Below are 15289 nucleotides of genomic sequence, written 5' to 3'. Positions count from 1 at the left end.
TGAGCACTCACTGTGTGCAGAGCACCACACTAAGTGCTTGGGAGAGTACAACAATAAACAGACACAATCGGTCAACTGCATTGATTCATTCAATCATATTTATTGAGCACTCACTGTGTGCAGAGCACCACACTAAGCGCTTGGGAGAGTACAACAATAAACAGACACAGTCAATCGGTCAACTGCATTTATTCACTCATTCAATCATATTTATTGAGCACTCACTGTGTGCACAGCACCGCACTAAGTGCTTGGGAGAGTACAACAATAAACAGGCACAGTCAATCGGTCAACTGCATTGATTCACTCATTCAATCATATTTATTGAGCACTCACTGTGTGCAGAGCACCGCACTAAGTGCTTGGGAGAGTACAACAATAAACAGGCACAGTCAATCGGTCAACTGCATTGATTCACTCATTCAATCATATTTATTGAGCACTCACTGTGTGCAGAGCACCGCACTAAGTGCTTGGGAGAGTACAACAATAAACAGGCACAGTCAATCGGTCAACTGCATTGATTCACTCATTCAATCATATTTATTGAGCACTCACTGTGTGCAGAGCACCGCACTAAGTGCTTGGGAGAGTACAACAACAAACAGACACAGTTAATCGGTCAACTGCATTGATTCACTCATTCAATCATATTTATTGAGCACTCTCTGTGTGCAGAGCACCGCACTAAGTGCTTGGGAGAGTACAACAATAAACAGACACAGTCAATCGGTCAACTGCATTGATTCATTCATTCAATCATATTTATTGAGCACTCACTGTGTGCAGAGCACCACACTAAGCGCTTGGGAGAGTACAACAATAAACAGACACAGTCAATCGGTCAACTGCATTGATTCACACATTCAATCATATTTATTTAGCACTCACTGTGCGCAGAGCACCACACTAAGTGCTTGGGAGAGTACAACAATAAACAGACACAGTCAATCGGTCAACTGCATTGATTCACTCATTCAATCATATTTATTGAGCACTCACTGTGTGCAGAGCACCACACTAAGCGCTTGGGAGAGTACAACAATAAACAGACACAGTCAATCGGTCAACTGCATTTATTCACTCATTCAATCATATTTATTGAGCACTCACTGTGTGCAGAGCACCGCACTAAGTGCTTGGGAGAGTACAACAATAAACAGACACAGTCAATCGGTCAACTGCATAGATTCACTCATTCAATCATATTTATTGAGCACTCACTGTGTGCAGAGCACCGCACTAAGCGCTTGGGAGAGTACAACAATAAACAGACACAGTCAATCGGTCAACTGCATTGATTCACACATTCAATCATATTTATTTAGCACTCACTGTGCGCAGAGCACCACACTAAGTGCTTGGGAGAGTACAACAATAAACAGACACAGTCAATCGGTCAACTGCATTGATTCATTCATTCAATCATATTTATTGAGCACTCACTGTGTGCAGAGCACCACACTAAGCGCTTGGGAGAGTACAACAATAAACAGACACAGTCAATCGGTCAACTGCATTTATTCACTCATTCAATCATATTTATTGAGCACTCACTGTGTGCAGAGCACCGCACTAAGTGCTTGGGAGAGTACAACAATAAACAGACACAGTCAATCGGTCAACTGCATAGATTCACTCATTCAATCATATTTATTGAGCACTCACTGTGTGCAGAGCACCGCACTAAGTGCTTGGGAGAGTACAACAATAAACAGACACAGTCAATTGGTCAACTGCATTGATTCATTCATTCAATCATATTTATTGAGCACTCACTGTGTGCAGAGCACCACACTAAGCGCTTGGGAGAGTACAACAATAAACAGGCACAGTCAATCGGTCAATTGCATTGATTCATTCATTCAATCATATTTATTGAGCACTCACTGTGTGCAGAGCACCACACTAAGTGCTTGGGAGAGTACAACAATAAACAGACACAGTTAATCGGTCAACTGCATTGATTCACTCATTCAATCATATTTATTGAGCACTCACTGTGTGCAGAGCACCACACTAAGTGCTTGGGTGAGTACAACAATAAACAGACACATTCCCTGCCCACAGAGAGCTTACAGTCTAGAGGGGGGCAGAGACAGACATGAATACAAATAAATAAAATTACAGGTAATAGTGATGGCATTTATTAAGCGCTTACTATGTGCAAAGCACTGTTCAAGGCGCTGGGGAGGTTAAAAGGTGATCGGGTTGTCCCACGGGGGGCTCACAGTCTTCACCCCCATTTTACAGATGAGGTCGCTGGGGCCCAGAGAATAATAATAATAATATAATAATAATGGCATTCATTAAGCGCTTACTATGTGCAAAGCACTGTTCAAAGCACTGGGGAGGTTACAAGGTGATCGGGTTGTCCCATGGGGGGCTCACAGTCTTCACCCTCATTTTACAGATGAGGTCACTGGGGCCCAGAGAATAATAATAATAATAATAATAATAATAATAGTAATGATGGCATTCATTAAGTGCTTACTATGTGCAAAGCACTGTTCAAAGCGCTGGAGAGGTTACAAGGTGATCAGGTTGTCCCACGGGGGGCTCACAGTCTTAATCCCTATTTTACAGATGAGGTCACTGGGGCCCAGAGAATAATAATAATAATAATAATGACATTGATTAAGCGCTTACTATGTGCAAAGCACTGTTCAAAGCGCTGGGGAGGTTACAAGGTGATCAGGTTGTCCCACGGGGGGCTCACAGTCTTCATCCCTATTTTACAGATGGGGTAACTGAGGCACAGAGAAGTGAAGTGACTTGCCCAGAGTCACACAGCTGACAAATGGTGGAGCGGGGATTTGAACCCATGACCAATGACTCCAAAGCCCGGGCTCTTTCCACTGAGCCACGCTGCTTCTTTGAAGTGGGCTTTGAAGTGGGGGGAGAGTCATTGTTTGTGGAGGGAGGGCGTTCCAGGCCAGAGGCAGGACGAGTGGGCTACTGTGGGCTACGGGTCAGCGGCGAGAGAGGCCAAGCAAAGCCCAGTGAGAAGATTCAATAAATACGATTGAATGAATGAATGAATGAATGAATGAATTAGCGCTAGAGGAGTGAAGGGTGTGGGCTGGCTTGTAGAAGGAACTGTTGGGTAGGGACCGTCTCTATATGTTGCCAACTTGTACTTCCCAAGCGCTTAGTACAGTGCTCTGCACACAGTAAGCGCTCAATAAATACGATTGATTGATTGAGAAGCGAGGTGAGGTAGGAGGGAGCAAGGTGGTGAACTGCTTTAAAACCAATGGTGAGGAGTTTTCATTTGATGAGGAGTTGGAAGGGCAACCGCTGGAGTTTTACGAGGAGCCGGGTGACACGTCCTGGACATGAACTGAGCCCCCTTTTTCCTCTCCTCCTCCCCATCCCCCCTGGCCCTACCTCCTTCCCCTCCCCAGAGCACCTGTATATATGTTTGTACAGATTTGTTACTCTATTTATTTTACTTGAACATATTTTAGACTGTGAGCCCACTGTTGGGTAGGGACTGTCTCTATATGTTGCCAACTTGTACTTCCCAAGTGCTTAGTACAGTGCTCTGCACACAGTAAGCACTCAATAAATACAGTTGATTGATTGATTGATTTACTATTCTATTTTCTTAACGATGTGCATCTAGCTTTATTTCTATTTATTCTGATGACACCTGTCCACATGTTTTGTTTTGTTGTCTGTCTCCCCCTTCTAGACTGTGAGCCCGTTGTTGGGTAGGGACCGTCTCTATATGTTGCCAGCTTGTACTTCCCAAGCGCTTAGTACAGTGCTCTGCACACAGTGAGTGCTCAATAAATACGATCAAATGAATGAATAAACATTCTTGTAGAAAAATGTTCATTGAGCACTTTGTGCAGATCACTGCGTGGGAGAGTACAACAATAAACAGACGCGTTCCCTGTCCACATTGAGCTTACAGTCTAGAGGGAGAGACAGACATTAATAGAAATAAATAAATTACAGATATACGCATAAGTGCTGTGAGGCTGGGATGGGGGAAATGAATAAAGGAAAGCAAGTCAGAGCCACTCAGAAGGGAGTTAAAGAAAAGATAAAGAGGGCCTTGTCAGAGAAGATCTCCTCCAGGAGGAGATATGCCTTCAATAAGGCTTTGAAGCCAGGGAGAATAACCATCTGTCAGATATGAGGAGGAAGGGTGTTTCAGGCCAGAAACAAGACTAGAGCAAGAGGTCAGTGGTGAGATAGATGAGATCAAAGTTCAGTGAGATATTAGAAAAACTGTGAGCCCCCCGTGGCACAACCTGATCATCTTGTAACCTCCCCAGTGCTTAGGACAGTGCTTTGCACATAGTAAGCACTTAATAAATGCCATTATAATTATTATTATTATTATTATTATTATTAGAGGAGTGAAGCATGCGGGTGTGCAGGCTGGGCTGCAGTCAGAAAGTAGCAAAGTGAGGTAGGAGGGGGGCAAGGTGATGAAGAGGTTTCAAGCCAATGATGAGGAGTTCCTGCTTGATGCGGAAGTGGATGGGCAATCACTGGAGGTTCCCCAGGAGTGAGGAAATGTGGCCTGAATGTTTTTGTAGAAAGATGATCAAGATAGCAGATAAAGTGTGGAGAGGACTGGGAGAGACAGGCAGCTGGGAGGTCAGCAAAGAGGCTGATAGAGTAATCAAGGTGAGATAGGATAAATTCTTGGATTAACGGGATATCAGTTTGGATGGAGAGGAAAGAGTGGATTTTAGTGATGTGAAGGTCGAACCGACAGGATCTAGTGATGGATTGAATACGTGGGTTGAATGGGAGAGATGAGTCAAGGATAAGGCCGCGGTTACGGGCTCGTGAGACAAGAAGGATGGTAGGATAGGATAAATTCTTGGATTAACGGGATATCAGTTTGGATGGAGAGGAAAGGGTGGATTTTAGTGATGTGATGGTCGAACCGACAGGATCTAGTGATGGATTGAATACGTGGGTTGAATGGGAGAGACAAGTCAAGGATAACGCCGCGGTTACGTGCTCGTGAGACAGGAAGGATGGTGGTGCAGCCTACAGTGATGGGAAAGTCGTGGAGGGCAGGGTTTGGGTGGGAAGATAAGGAGTTCGGTTTTAGACACGGTAAGTCTGAGGTGATGGTGGGACATCCAAATAAAATGTCTTGAAGGCAGGAGGAAATGTGAGATGGTAGAGAGGGAGAGAGATCAGGGCTGGAGATGCAGACTTGGGAATCATCAGCATAGCGGTAGTAGTTGAAGCCGTGTGAGCGAATGAGTTCCTCAAGGGAGTGGGTGTAGATGGAGAATAGAAGGGGACCCAGAACTGAACCCTGAGGGACCCCCACAGTTAGAGGGTGGGAGACAGAGGAGGGGCCCGTGAGAGAGTCCAAGAATGAGCGTCCAGAGAGAGAGGAGGAGATCCAGGAGAGGATACTATCAGTGAAGCCAAGGTTGGGTAGTGTTTCCAGGAGAAACAGGTGGTCGACAGTGTCAAAGGTAGTCGAGAGGTCAAGGAGGATCAGGAGGAAGTAGCGGCTGTTGGATTTGGCAAGAAGGAGATCGTTTGTGACCGGCTGCCTCATGGAAAGAACTCAAGCCTGAGAGTCAGAGGACCTGGGTTCTCAACCCTTCCCTGCCGCTTGCCTGCTGGGTGAACCCGGGCAAGTCACTGCAATTCTCCGGACCTCAGTTCTCTCATCTGCAAAATATGGATTCAGTGCCTGTTCTCCCTCTTACTTAGACTATAAGCTCCACATAGGACCTGATTATCTCCTACCCCAGCCCTTAGTATGGTGCTTGGCACTGAGCAAACGTTTAACAGATACCACAATTTTTGCACAAACCGAGGCTGAAGGAGTGCAGCGGTGGCTTTGGGTTTGCCCTGTGGTTTCAAAGTGCCCCCACCCCCCTCCTCACTACCCTCTTTTACTGTGCACCCTCCAGACGAGCTCTGGCGAAAGGCAGCCGTGTTATGGAAAAGCTAAACTGGTCTACGTCCCCACCCCAGAGATGGCCGCATTATGGGCTGCCCCAGTTGCACCCAGGCACCTCGGGATTCCCTGGGGTAAAGTTCTCCGTGAGCCTTCCCTGAGGAGGGGCTGCGGGGGGGAATGTAGAGGGGGATATGACAGCTACTTCTGGCTCAACCCCTCGGACTCAGTCCCTTTCCAGCTTCTCGCCCGACTCCCATTCATTCAATTATATTTATTGAGCGCTTACTTGTGCAGAGCACTCTACTAGGTGCTGGGAAGAGTACAGAACAACACTAAGCAGACACATTCCCTGCCGACAATGAGCTTACAGGCTAGAGGGTTTGCTGGTTTGCCATCACTCCGGATGGACAGAGGAGGTCTATTTGGGTCCGATCTGGGTCTGGGACACTGTCTGGGCAGGACCCGCTCCTGAGACTCCTGACACTGGAGCCTCCACTGCCCCAGCTTTTGAACAATAATAATAATAATGGTACTTGTTAAGCGCTTACTATGTGCCAAACTCTATTTTCAGCATTGGGGTAGTTACAAATTAATCAGGTTAGACAAAGTCCTTGTCCCCCATGGGGCTCACGCTCTTAATTCCCATTTTACAGATGAGGTAACTGAGGTCCAGAGAAGTGAAGTGACCTGTCCAAGGCCACGCAGCAGACATGCGGCGGAGCTGTGATTAGAACCCAGGTCCTTCTGACTCCCGGGCCCATGCTCCACCTGTTACGTCACAACCCTTTTCTGCTTCTCTTCTTCCCCATCCATCCTGCGGAAGGGCCGGGGCAAGTAACTGCACATCAAAGACTGGTTCACAATCCGCAAGAGAAATCAGCGAGTGAACTATAAGCTCGTCTCTAGACTGTCAGCTCGTTGTGGGCAGGAAATGTGTCTGTTTATTGCTGTATTCTCCCAGGTGCTTAGTACAGTGCTCTGCCACAGCAAGGGCTCAATAAATACATTAGAATGAATGACTGGATGGGATTTTAGTCATCTCTGCCTTCCTAGGGACACCAAGTCCTTACTCGCCTTTTCTTCCTCTCCCTCTCTGCCCTTCTTGCATTTTTCTCCCTTTCTCCTCAGCAAAACATACACTCTCTCAATATCCTCCTTTCCCTCTGTGAGACAAGGAGACCAAAGCCAAAAACAAACGTGTCAACACACAACAGGCAACTTCTGTGTGTCCACAATGTGGCCGGAGTGGGACTCCCGGACGCCCTGGCTTTCACCATCACACAAGCACCAGGGGTAAACTTCAGCCTCAGGGCCATTTTTCAAGTTCAAAACACTACTCCAGATCTATTTTCTTTTTTTCCTCTTCCCTCCTACTCCTCCTTGCCCTTTCCATGGAATTCAGTTTTCCTAGGGATCTGCATCTGTGGGGCCGGTGAAGTCAGGGTGCGTTTGTAGTGGGGCGGAGCTAGGGTTTGGGGTTGGGGTGATTGGGGGAGCAGGAGGGGGGGGTAGAAAAAGCAACACAGCGTATCTTCACAGGTCTGTGGAGGTTCAGACTCCCTTTTTTAATGGTATTTGTTAAGCAATCAATCAATCAATCGTATTTATTGAGCGCTTACTGTGTGCAGAGCACTGTACTAAGTGCTTGGGAAGTACAAGTTGGCAACATATAGAGACAGTCCCTACCCAACAGTGGGCTCACAGTCTAAAAGGGGGAGACAGAGAACAAAACCAAGCATACTAACAAAATAAAATAAATAGAATAGATATGTACATGTAAAATGAATAAATAAATAGAGTAATAAATATGTACAAACATATATACATATATACAGGTGCTGTGGGGAAGAGAAGGAGGTAAGATGGGGGGGATGGAGAGGGGACTTAAGCACTTACTATGTGCCGGGCACTGTACTAAGCACCGGAGTAGATGCAAAATAATCGGGTTGGACACTGTCCCTGTCCCACACAGGGCTCACGGTCTTTATCCCCATTTTACAGATGAGATGACTGAGGCACAGAGAAGTGAAGTGACTTACCCAAAGTCACCCAAAAGACAAGTGGCATAGCTGGGATTAGACCCTAGGTTCTTCTAACTCCCAGGCCTGTGCTCTTTCCACTAGACCACACTGCTTCTCCCTGCCCCACTCTCAGCTCATCCGCAAGCACCTCAACCCCTCCAGCCCACGTTCCTGGCCTAGACACAGTCCTCCTGGGTCCCAGAAAACACTTTGGATGGGGAAAGGCTCCAGGGGCCCAATCACCTGCTGGCAGGTCCAATTTTTATTCCAGTCAATCAATCAATTACAATTTATTGAGCACTTCCTGTAGGCAGAGAACTGTACTAAGCGCTTGGGAGATCGCAGTATAACAGAGTCGGAAGACACGTTCCCTGGCCACAGTGAGTTTATAGTCTAGAGAACTGCTCATCAGCTGTCAGATTTCAGGCCTGTCCTGGGTTTCTGGGCCTGACCCCACAGAGGCCAAGTCCTTTTGACACCATCCCCCTGCCTTGAGCCCCGACTTGGCAAAAAAACACCCCAGGTGGGCCCGTCCGGAAGAGTCTGGAGAAGTTGCCCCCATCAATCATCGGTTCCCGGGTCTCCCAAGCATCCAGCCACAACTGCCGAACACATCGCCAGCCCTCGCTCTCGCACCAGGCCTGCCGCGACTGATTCCGCTGCCGTTGCAACCCCACAAGGGAGCCCCTCTGGAGACCAGCTGCCTGGATCACTTGACCCCTCCTCTCTCTCTCTGCCCCCCACAGACAGGTAGACACATTGAACGGCCCAACGGCCACTCCAGCCTCCACAATCGAAGCTCTGAGCCCAGCCCTGGCCACACTGAGACCCCATTCATCCAGGAAGAGCTCTTGGCTGTTGCTCTGACGCTGCTGCCAACGGCAAGCGGGGCCTGAACGAAGACGACGCGGCCGCTTCCCGGCTCCTCTCCCCGCCCCGCCCCGACCCGTTGGGAGTCGGCCTGCTGGGGGCCGAGGCCCCGGGCTGGGAGAAAGCCACAAATAGCCTGGAGTCTCCCTGACCCCATCCGGGCCTCCCCGCTGAGTTCACTGGCCACACAGGACCAGTCCCAAGCTGAGCCCAAGGAGCCCTGAGGGAAGTGGGGGGAATCTGGGTGGGAACCACAGCCTGTTGGCTCATTACTTCAATCAATCCATCATATTTATTGAGCGCTTACTGTACGCAGAGCACAGTACTAAGCACTTGGGAGTGTACACTGTAACAATATAACAGACACAATCTCTGCCCACAACGAGTTTCTCCAAGGAGTAAGGAATGGAAGTTGGGTATTCTGGGGTCCTGGCATTGACTGAGAACAGATGTGTGTGTGTTTGTGTGTGTGTGTGCGTGTATGTGTGTGATGGATGTGTGTGTTCAGGGGAAGCACATTGTCCTACATCTCAAAAGAGAAGGTAAAAATGAATTTCATTCATTCATTCAATCGTATTTATTGAGTGCTTACTGTGTGCAGAGCACTGTACTAAGCGCTTGGGAAGTACAAGTTGGCAACTTGTACTTGAATTTAGATCAGTTTTGCCCTGGCCAGATAAAGGCACAAAGCACCCCCCCAAAAAAACCCTGTTAACACCTGAGGAAGTTCAGAAAAGGCTGCCTAGAGACCCAGGAGAGGCCCAAAGAGCAGGATCCAGGGAAAGCTGGGGGCCATCAGGAAGCTGATGAGTCGATCCTCCCTGGGAGCTGCTGAAAGGAAGGCCCTGGAGAAAAGCTTAGGAGTCTCTGCACTGGGAGGGAAAATGAAGGCTTGCTGTCAGGGCATTTATGCCCATCTAGAGAAAGAGACAGAAACAGAGACACCCCCAGGGCCATCTGCTCTGTGTAAAGGTAGAAGGTGTGGAGGTCTGCATGCTCTTTGGGACACTAATGCTTGTATGTGTGTGTGAAAAGGAGGCCTGAGGCTCCCTGGAACGTGAGTTCCTTTATTAGATGGTAAATGGACCCTTGTGAACCCAATCTGGGGCTGAATGTGAACGTAGGGGATGGCTGCTGGGTCGGGAGTCCTCCAGGAGGTCAGGAGCTCGGATGCCCACCAACCCCTTTCCCAGAGGACCTCAAAAAAGACCCTTGCCCTTTCTAGGCCCCAGGTACCCCTGCTTGCTTATGAATCACAGAAAGCCCCAAAGCCTCATGTTCAGCCTCTGCCCACTGTCCTTGGATTCCCCTTTAACCATTATTCAGAGCCCTGATGCTTCTCAGATGCTCCTGGTCCAGCCCAGAGGACCTCACCACCCTGCTCTCCATCATTCCAGCCGCCTCTGACTTCTGATCCCGCCCTACAGGGCTCCGAGTCCATCCGCATTCCATTCCGTTCCATTCCCAGCCCCTGCCTGGGACCGGTCTCACACTGCCCTGCCGCTCCCCTCCCCACCACCCCGTCCAAATCCCTCTTTCCCCTCCTCCTTCTCAACTCTCCTCCATACAGGGCTGCTGTTTTTCCCCAGGCACCTCTCTTGAGCCCTGTTCTGCCATCTACCCCCTTTCCAAGAACAACCACTAGTCTCTGCCCCTTCCCCTCCAGCAGCCTCTCAGGCCCTCTGATTGTGGAATACCCGTGGAGGGCCCACAGGCTCCTGACCAAGGGCCCCTTTGGCTCCCCATAAGATCCTTTATAGTGTTGGTCTCCCCAGCCCCCTGGGCTGGATCCCCTGGGTCTACCGAGTACTCAGACTCTGGGAAACCAAAATCTGCTGAAAACCAGTATCTGTTGTAGATCCTGGGCTTCCCTCCACTTTGGGATCTCGGTTTCTGCCTCAGTCACCGGGCCCCACCCCCAGCCCTTTGGGTTTCCGGGGACCAACGGGAAAGATGGGCCATGATGCCCGAAGCAGAGCAAGGCAATTTCAGGAGCAGAGTAGTCTTCCCTGGGGGACTTGGACTGAAGGTCTGGGAATGGTGGGTTTTGAATGACAGCAGGCTGGGCAGCCAGAGTTCACTCCAGATGCTTTCCAGATGTTTTCCCAGGCACACACCACCCCCTATACACAAACACACACACACACACACACACACACACACACACACACACACACACACACACACACACACACACAGGGACCAACTCACCCCAGGCAGCTGGGAGCCGAAGAGCAGATGGAGGTGAGAAGCGAAAAACCAAGAGGTCATACATCCTCTTTCCTGGCCTTCCCCAGGCTCTTCATCTCCGACACCTGGGCACCGGAGAATGAGGTGACGGAGACCGTCCAGGAAGGAAAATGGGGTGGTTCACCCCCTGGGGAAGCGGCACGGCTGCTCTGAGAATAGGATGTTGATGATGCTAAGATTCTGTGGGAGCCCTTCTCCCAGCTCTGGCTCTTTTGCTGAAAGAAAGAGGAAAGTGTTGTCAGCATCCCGTCCACCCGCCAGGCTCCGGCCCCTCACCCGACTGCCACAGGTGAGCCAAACTCAGCCAGCCCCGGGCCCTGCCCGCCCTACGACCTCTTCCCTGGATCCTGGGATAGGGCCCGGGGTCGGGGGCCGGAGAGCAGACCCCATCCCCAGAGGATCCTCAGGACAGCCATAGCCCTACAGACCTGGATAGCAGAATAGGAACTAGAGCCAATTCCTTGTGGCTCCCCTGATTCTGGTCCAAGACCTGCCAGAGATACCATGGTCGCGACCAGGGCAGGGAAGGGGCCAGGCCAGCCCACCGAGCTGCAACCCTCCCTCCCCCCACAGACAGGGTGAAGAGGGGAGGAGCCATGAAGTTTCACTCGATTTAAAAATACACAGAGGAAATGAGCCGCAAGAGAGAAAGAGAGAGAGAGAGAGAGAGAGAGAGCCCTAAAGGGGAGAGGAAGGGGTGGGGAGGAGGTTTCTACATGTTGAAGTGAAGAAATCCAACAGGCTCGCTCTCCGCTGTTCTGGATGGCCCTAAAACTACCTCAGGGGCAGAAGAAGATGGGCAAGAAATTCAGTGAGTACTGGGAGCCTGCATCTCCCCAGCCGTTTAGCATTTTGGGGTCCCGGGGGCTCCAGGGGTTCTCTGGGTCAAGTGGTAATGGATTGTTTATCCTCTGGGGGTCTGCTCTAGTCTCCCCTACCTCCCCACCCTATTTCCTCTGCTACGGCCACTTCAGCACTTCCACGTCACTTAAGCACTGGAGTCCTCCCTCTCGGAGCATTAGGTGCTCACTCCTCCCCTTATGCACATCCTCCACCGCAGCTAGTGTTTGTGGGCTTATCTTTAAATGTGGTTGCTTCCCCCTACCTGTAATTTATTTTTCATCCAACTCCCCCACTAAAAGGCAAGCTCCCTGAGGGCAGGGATCATACCTACTAACTCTATCATACTGCAGTCTCCCAAGTGCTCAGTACAGTGCTCTGCACTCAGTAAGCACTCAACAGATATGATTGATTAATCCCCAGCCAGAATGCATAGTGGATGCTCAAATCCAACTGTGTACACTGTCTGGGAGAAGAGTGGAGGGAGGAGACTGGCTGAATTTGGGGGGAGCTGACGGAATATACCTCCAAGACTGTGGAGTGACTGGTTTAACAGGGTGCAGAGTCAGGGTGTGGGGGGAGGCTGGCTGAACTAATGGGGTGCAGAAGGGGGAGGCTGGCTGAGCTAATAGGATGCAGAGTTAGGGTCTGGCTGAACTAATGGGGTGTAGAGTCAGGGTGTCGGGGGAAGCAAGTTTAGCTAACGGGGCACAGAGCCAAAGCCGTCGGGTGAGGCTGGCTGAGTTAATGGGGTACAGAGTCAGGGTGCGGGGAGAGGAGGCTGAGCTAAGGGGGTGCAGAGCCAGCATTCAGAGGGAGACTGGCTGAGATAATGGGGTGCAGAGCCAGGGTGTAAGGGGAAGCTAGCTGAGCTAACAATTTGCAGAGTCAGGGTACAAGGGGAAGCTAGTTGAGCTATCAGGGTGCAGAGCCAGGGGGTAGGAGGAGGCTGGCTGAGCTAATGGGGTATGGTCAGGGTGTGGGGGAAGGTTAGCTGAGCTAACAGCTTGCAGAGTTAGGATTCAGGTAGTAGCTGGCTGAGCTAATAAGGTGCAGAATCAGGCTGCAGTTGGAAGCCTCCTGAGCCAATGGGGTTTAGTTACAGTGTAGAGGGAGGCTGGCTGATCTAATGGGGCCTGGAGTCAGGGTGTTGGGAGACAGACTGAGCAAATGGGGTGCAGAGTCAGGGTGTGGAGGCTGGCTGAGTTACTGGGTCATAGAGTCAGGGTGTTGAGGGCCGAGTGAGCTAACGGGGAGTGGAATCAGAGTACGGAGGCTGACTGAGTTAATGGGGAGCAGAGTCAGGGTTGAGGGTGGGGGCTGGCTGAGCTAAAGGGGAGCAAAATCAGGGTGTGGAGCCTCGTTGGAAAATCTAGGTCCACGGGGAAGAGGTTGGAGCTGTGGGAGGAGCTGCTTTGTGTTGCTCAGAGGATGCTCAAGTCCAAAAAGCACCTTGGTGCTACGCAGCCCTTCCTGTGGGGTCCCTAACTCTGTGCCCATCCCGGCCTCCCAGCCAGCCCAGAGCCCTGCCCTGCTCGGAGCCCCTCACCTACAGGAGCTCATCAGTCGTCCCACCCTCCCTCCCCATCCCGGAGCATCCCTCAAAGACGCTGGACCGGGGAAGCAGCTGAGGGTGGACACTCTGTATCAGGTTTGGCCAACAACTGCCTGGCCCCAGGGTGGAACCCCGGTGCAGACGCTATCGATGGATTGATCACTTATTTCCCTGGAGAATGCAAAGGGAACGCACACTTCAATCAGTCATTCAATCATTCCCATTTATTGAATACCTGCTGAGTGCAGACCACTGTACTAAGCACTTAGGAGAGTACAGTAGTATCCCTCGGGGTACTCTCCAATGAGAAGTAGCATGGCTGAGTGGATAGAGTAAGGGCCTGGGGTCAGAGGATCTGGGTTCTAACTCTGGTTCCATCACTTGCCTACTGTTTGATCCTGAGCAAATCATTTAACCTCTCTGTGCCTCGGTTTCCTCATCTATAAAATGGGGATAAAATATCTGTTCTCCCTCCCTCTTAGACTGTCAGCCCCTTGTAGGACAGGGACTGTGTCCGATCTGCTTATATCGTGTCTGGCCCATTGCTTGGTACATAGTAAGCACTTAGAAATATGACAATTATTAGCAGACAAGGTGATAATAATAATAGTGGTATTTGTTAAGCACTTACTATGTATCAAGCACTGCTCTAAGCATTGGGGTAGACACAAGATAATCATGTCCCACATGGGGCTCACAGTCTAAGTAGGAAGGAGAACAGGTATTGAATACCCATTATACAGTTGAGGAACTGGGGCACAGAGAAATCCAAACGCTTAGTACAGTGCTCTGCACACAGTAAGCACTCAATAAATATGATTGAATGAATGAATGAAAACGTCATACAGCAGACAAGGGGCAGAGCCAGGATTAGATCCCAGGTCTTCTGACTCCAGACCTGTGCTCTCTGTCTCCGAAGAGCTACCATTTAGTGGGGGAGACAAACTCTCAAAGAAATTATGGATGGGGGAAGAAATTGAATTTAAAGATATGCATTTTAAGAGCAGTTGTGGGTACCCAAGTGCTTGAGTAACCCAGAAGTGCCGAAGTGGCAAAAAGCAGGGAAGTAGGATGGGGGGGGATGAAAGATTAATTTGGGAAGGCTTCCTGGAGGAGATGAACCTGGATAGAGTAGGGGCCAGAACCGAGGGGGAGTCCGGGGATGTGGGCCAACTTGGAGATTTTCAGACCTTTCTGATGGAGGGAGCAGGCTAGGGCTTGATGGGTGGGGGAGATTGGGTCAAAGATTGGGGTGTGCTGGAGTGGAACGGAGAGATCTAGGCCCCAAGGGGTACGGGAGCAATGTGGACGGCTGCTAATCAAGCTGGCAGCCGGCAGTGAGGCAGCAAGGCCGGGCCGGGGAGGGGGCGAGGGCAGCCCCAGGCAGCGGGGTGGGGTGGGGGCGGCCTGAAAGAGGGATGAGAGGCCCACAAGTCCAGGATGTGGGGAGATGTGATCAAGCAGCACGAGGCTACTGCCCAAGAGAAGCAGTTGTCTGAGCCCGTGTCAGCAGGGCCAGGCGCATGGGCGGAACGGAAAGGGGAAACACACCTCTCCCACAAAACACACACATCGACACACAGACACACAGATGCACACCCACACACACACAGACACACACACACACCCTCTCCTTCCCCACACAGAATGCTTTACAATTCGGCTTCGATTACGCAGATACTTGGAGATAAAGTCCATTTGGTGGGGGGCGGCGGGGGCTATGTTGTCTGGGTAACACCCTTTGATGTGTTTAGGTAATAATTAATAATAATTATGGCACTTGTTAAGCACTTACTATGTGCCAAGCACTGTACTAAGCACTCAAGGGCTGCTTGAGAGAAGCAGCATGGCTCA

The 15289-nt window shown here is 50.2% G+C and overlaps 1 protein-coding gene across 1 annotated transcript in view; it reads left to right on the top strand.

The window, feature by feature from the left end:
* The first annotated feature begins 11802 nt into the window (after positions 1-11802).
* The window catches only part of SH2D3C (SH2 domain containing 3C), a 40411-nt gene continuing 36924 nt past the window's right edge, over positions 11803-15289 (top strand). Inside the window, exon 1 of the mRNA XM_038745582.1 lies at positions 11803-11851. Within this exon, the coding sequence (XP_038601510.1) occupies positions 11803-11851 (49 nt within the window). The remainder of the gene's footprint in view (positions 11852-15289) is intronic.

Source organism: Tachyglossus aculeatus, chromosome 4, assembly GCF_015852505.1.
Source record: "Tachyglossus aculeatus isolate mTacAcu1 chromosome 4, mTacAcu1.pri, whole genome shotgun sequence".
NCBI lineage: Eukaryota > Metazoa > Chordata > Mammalia > Monotremata > Tachyglossidae > Tachyglossus > Tachyglossus aculeatus.
This window is presented reverse-complemented; position numbering and strand designations above follow the sequence as displayed.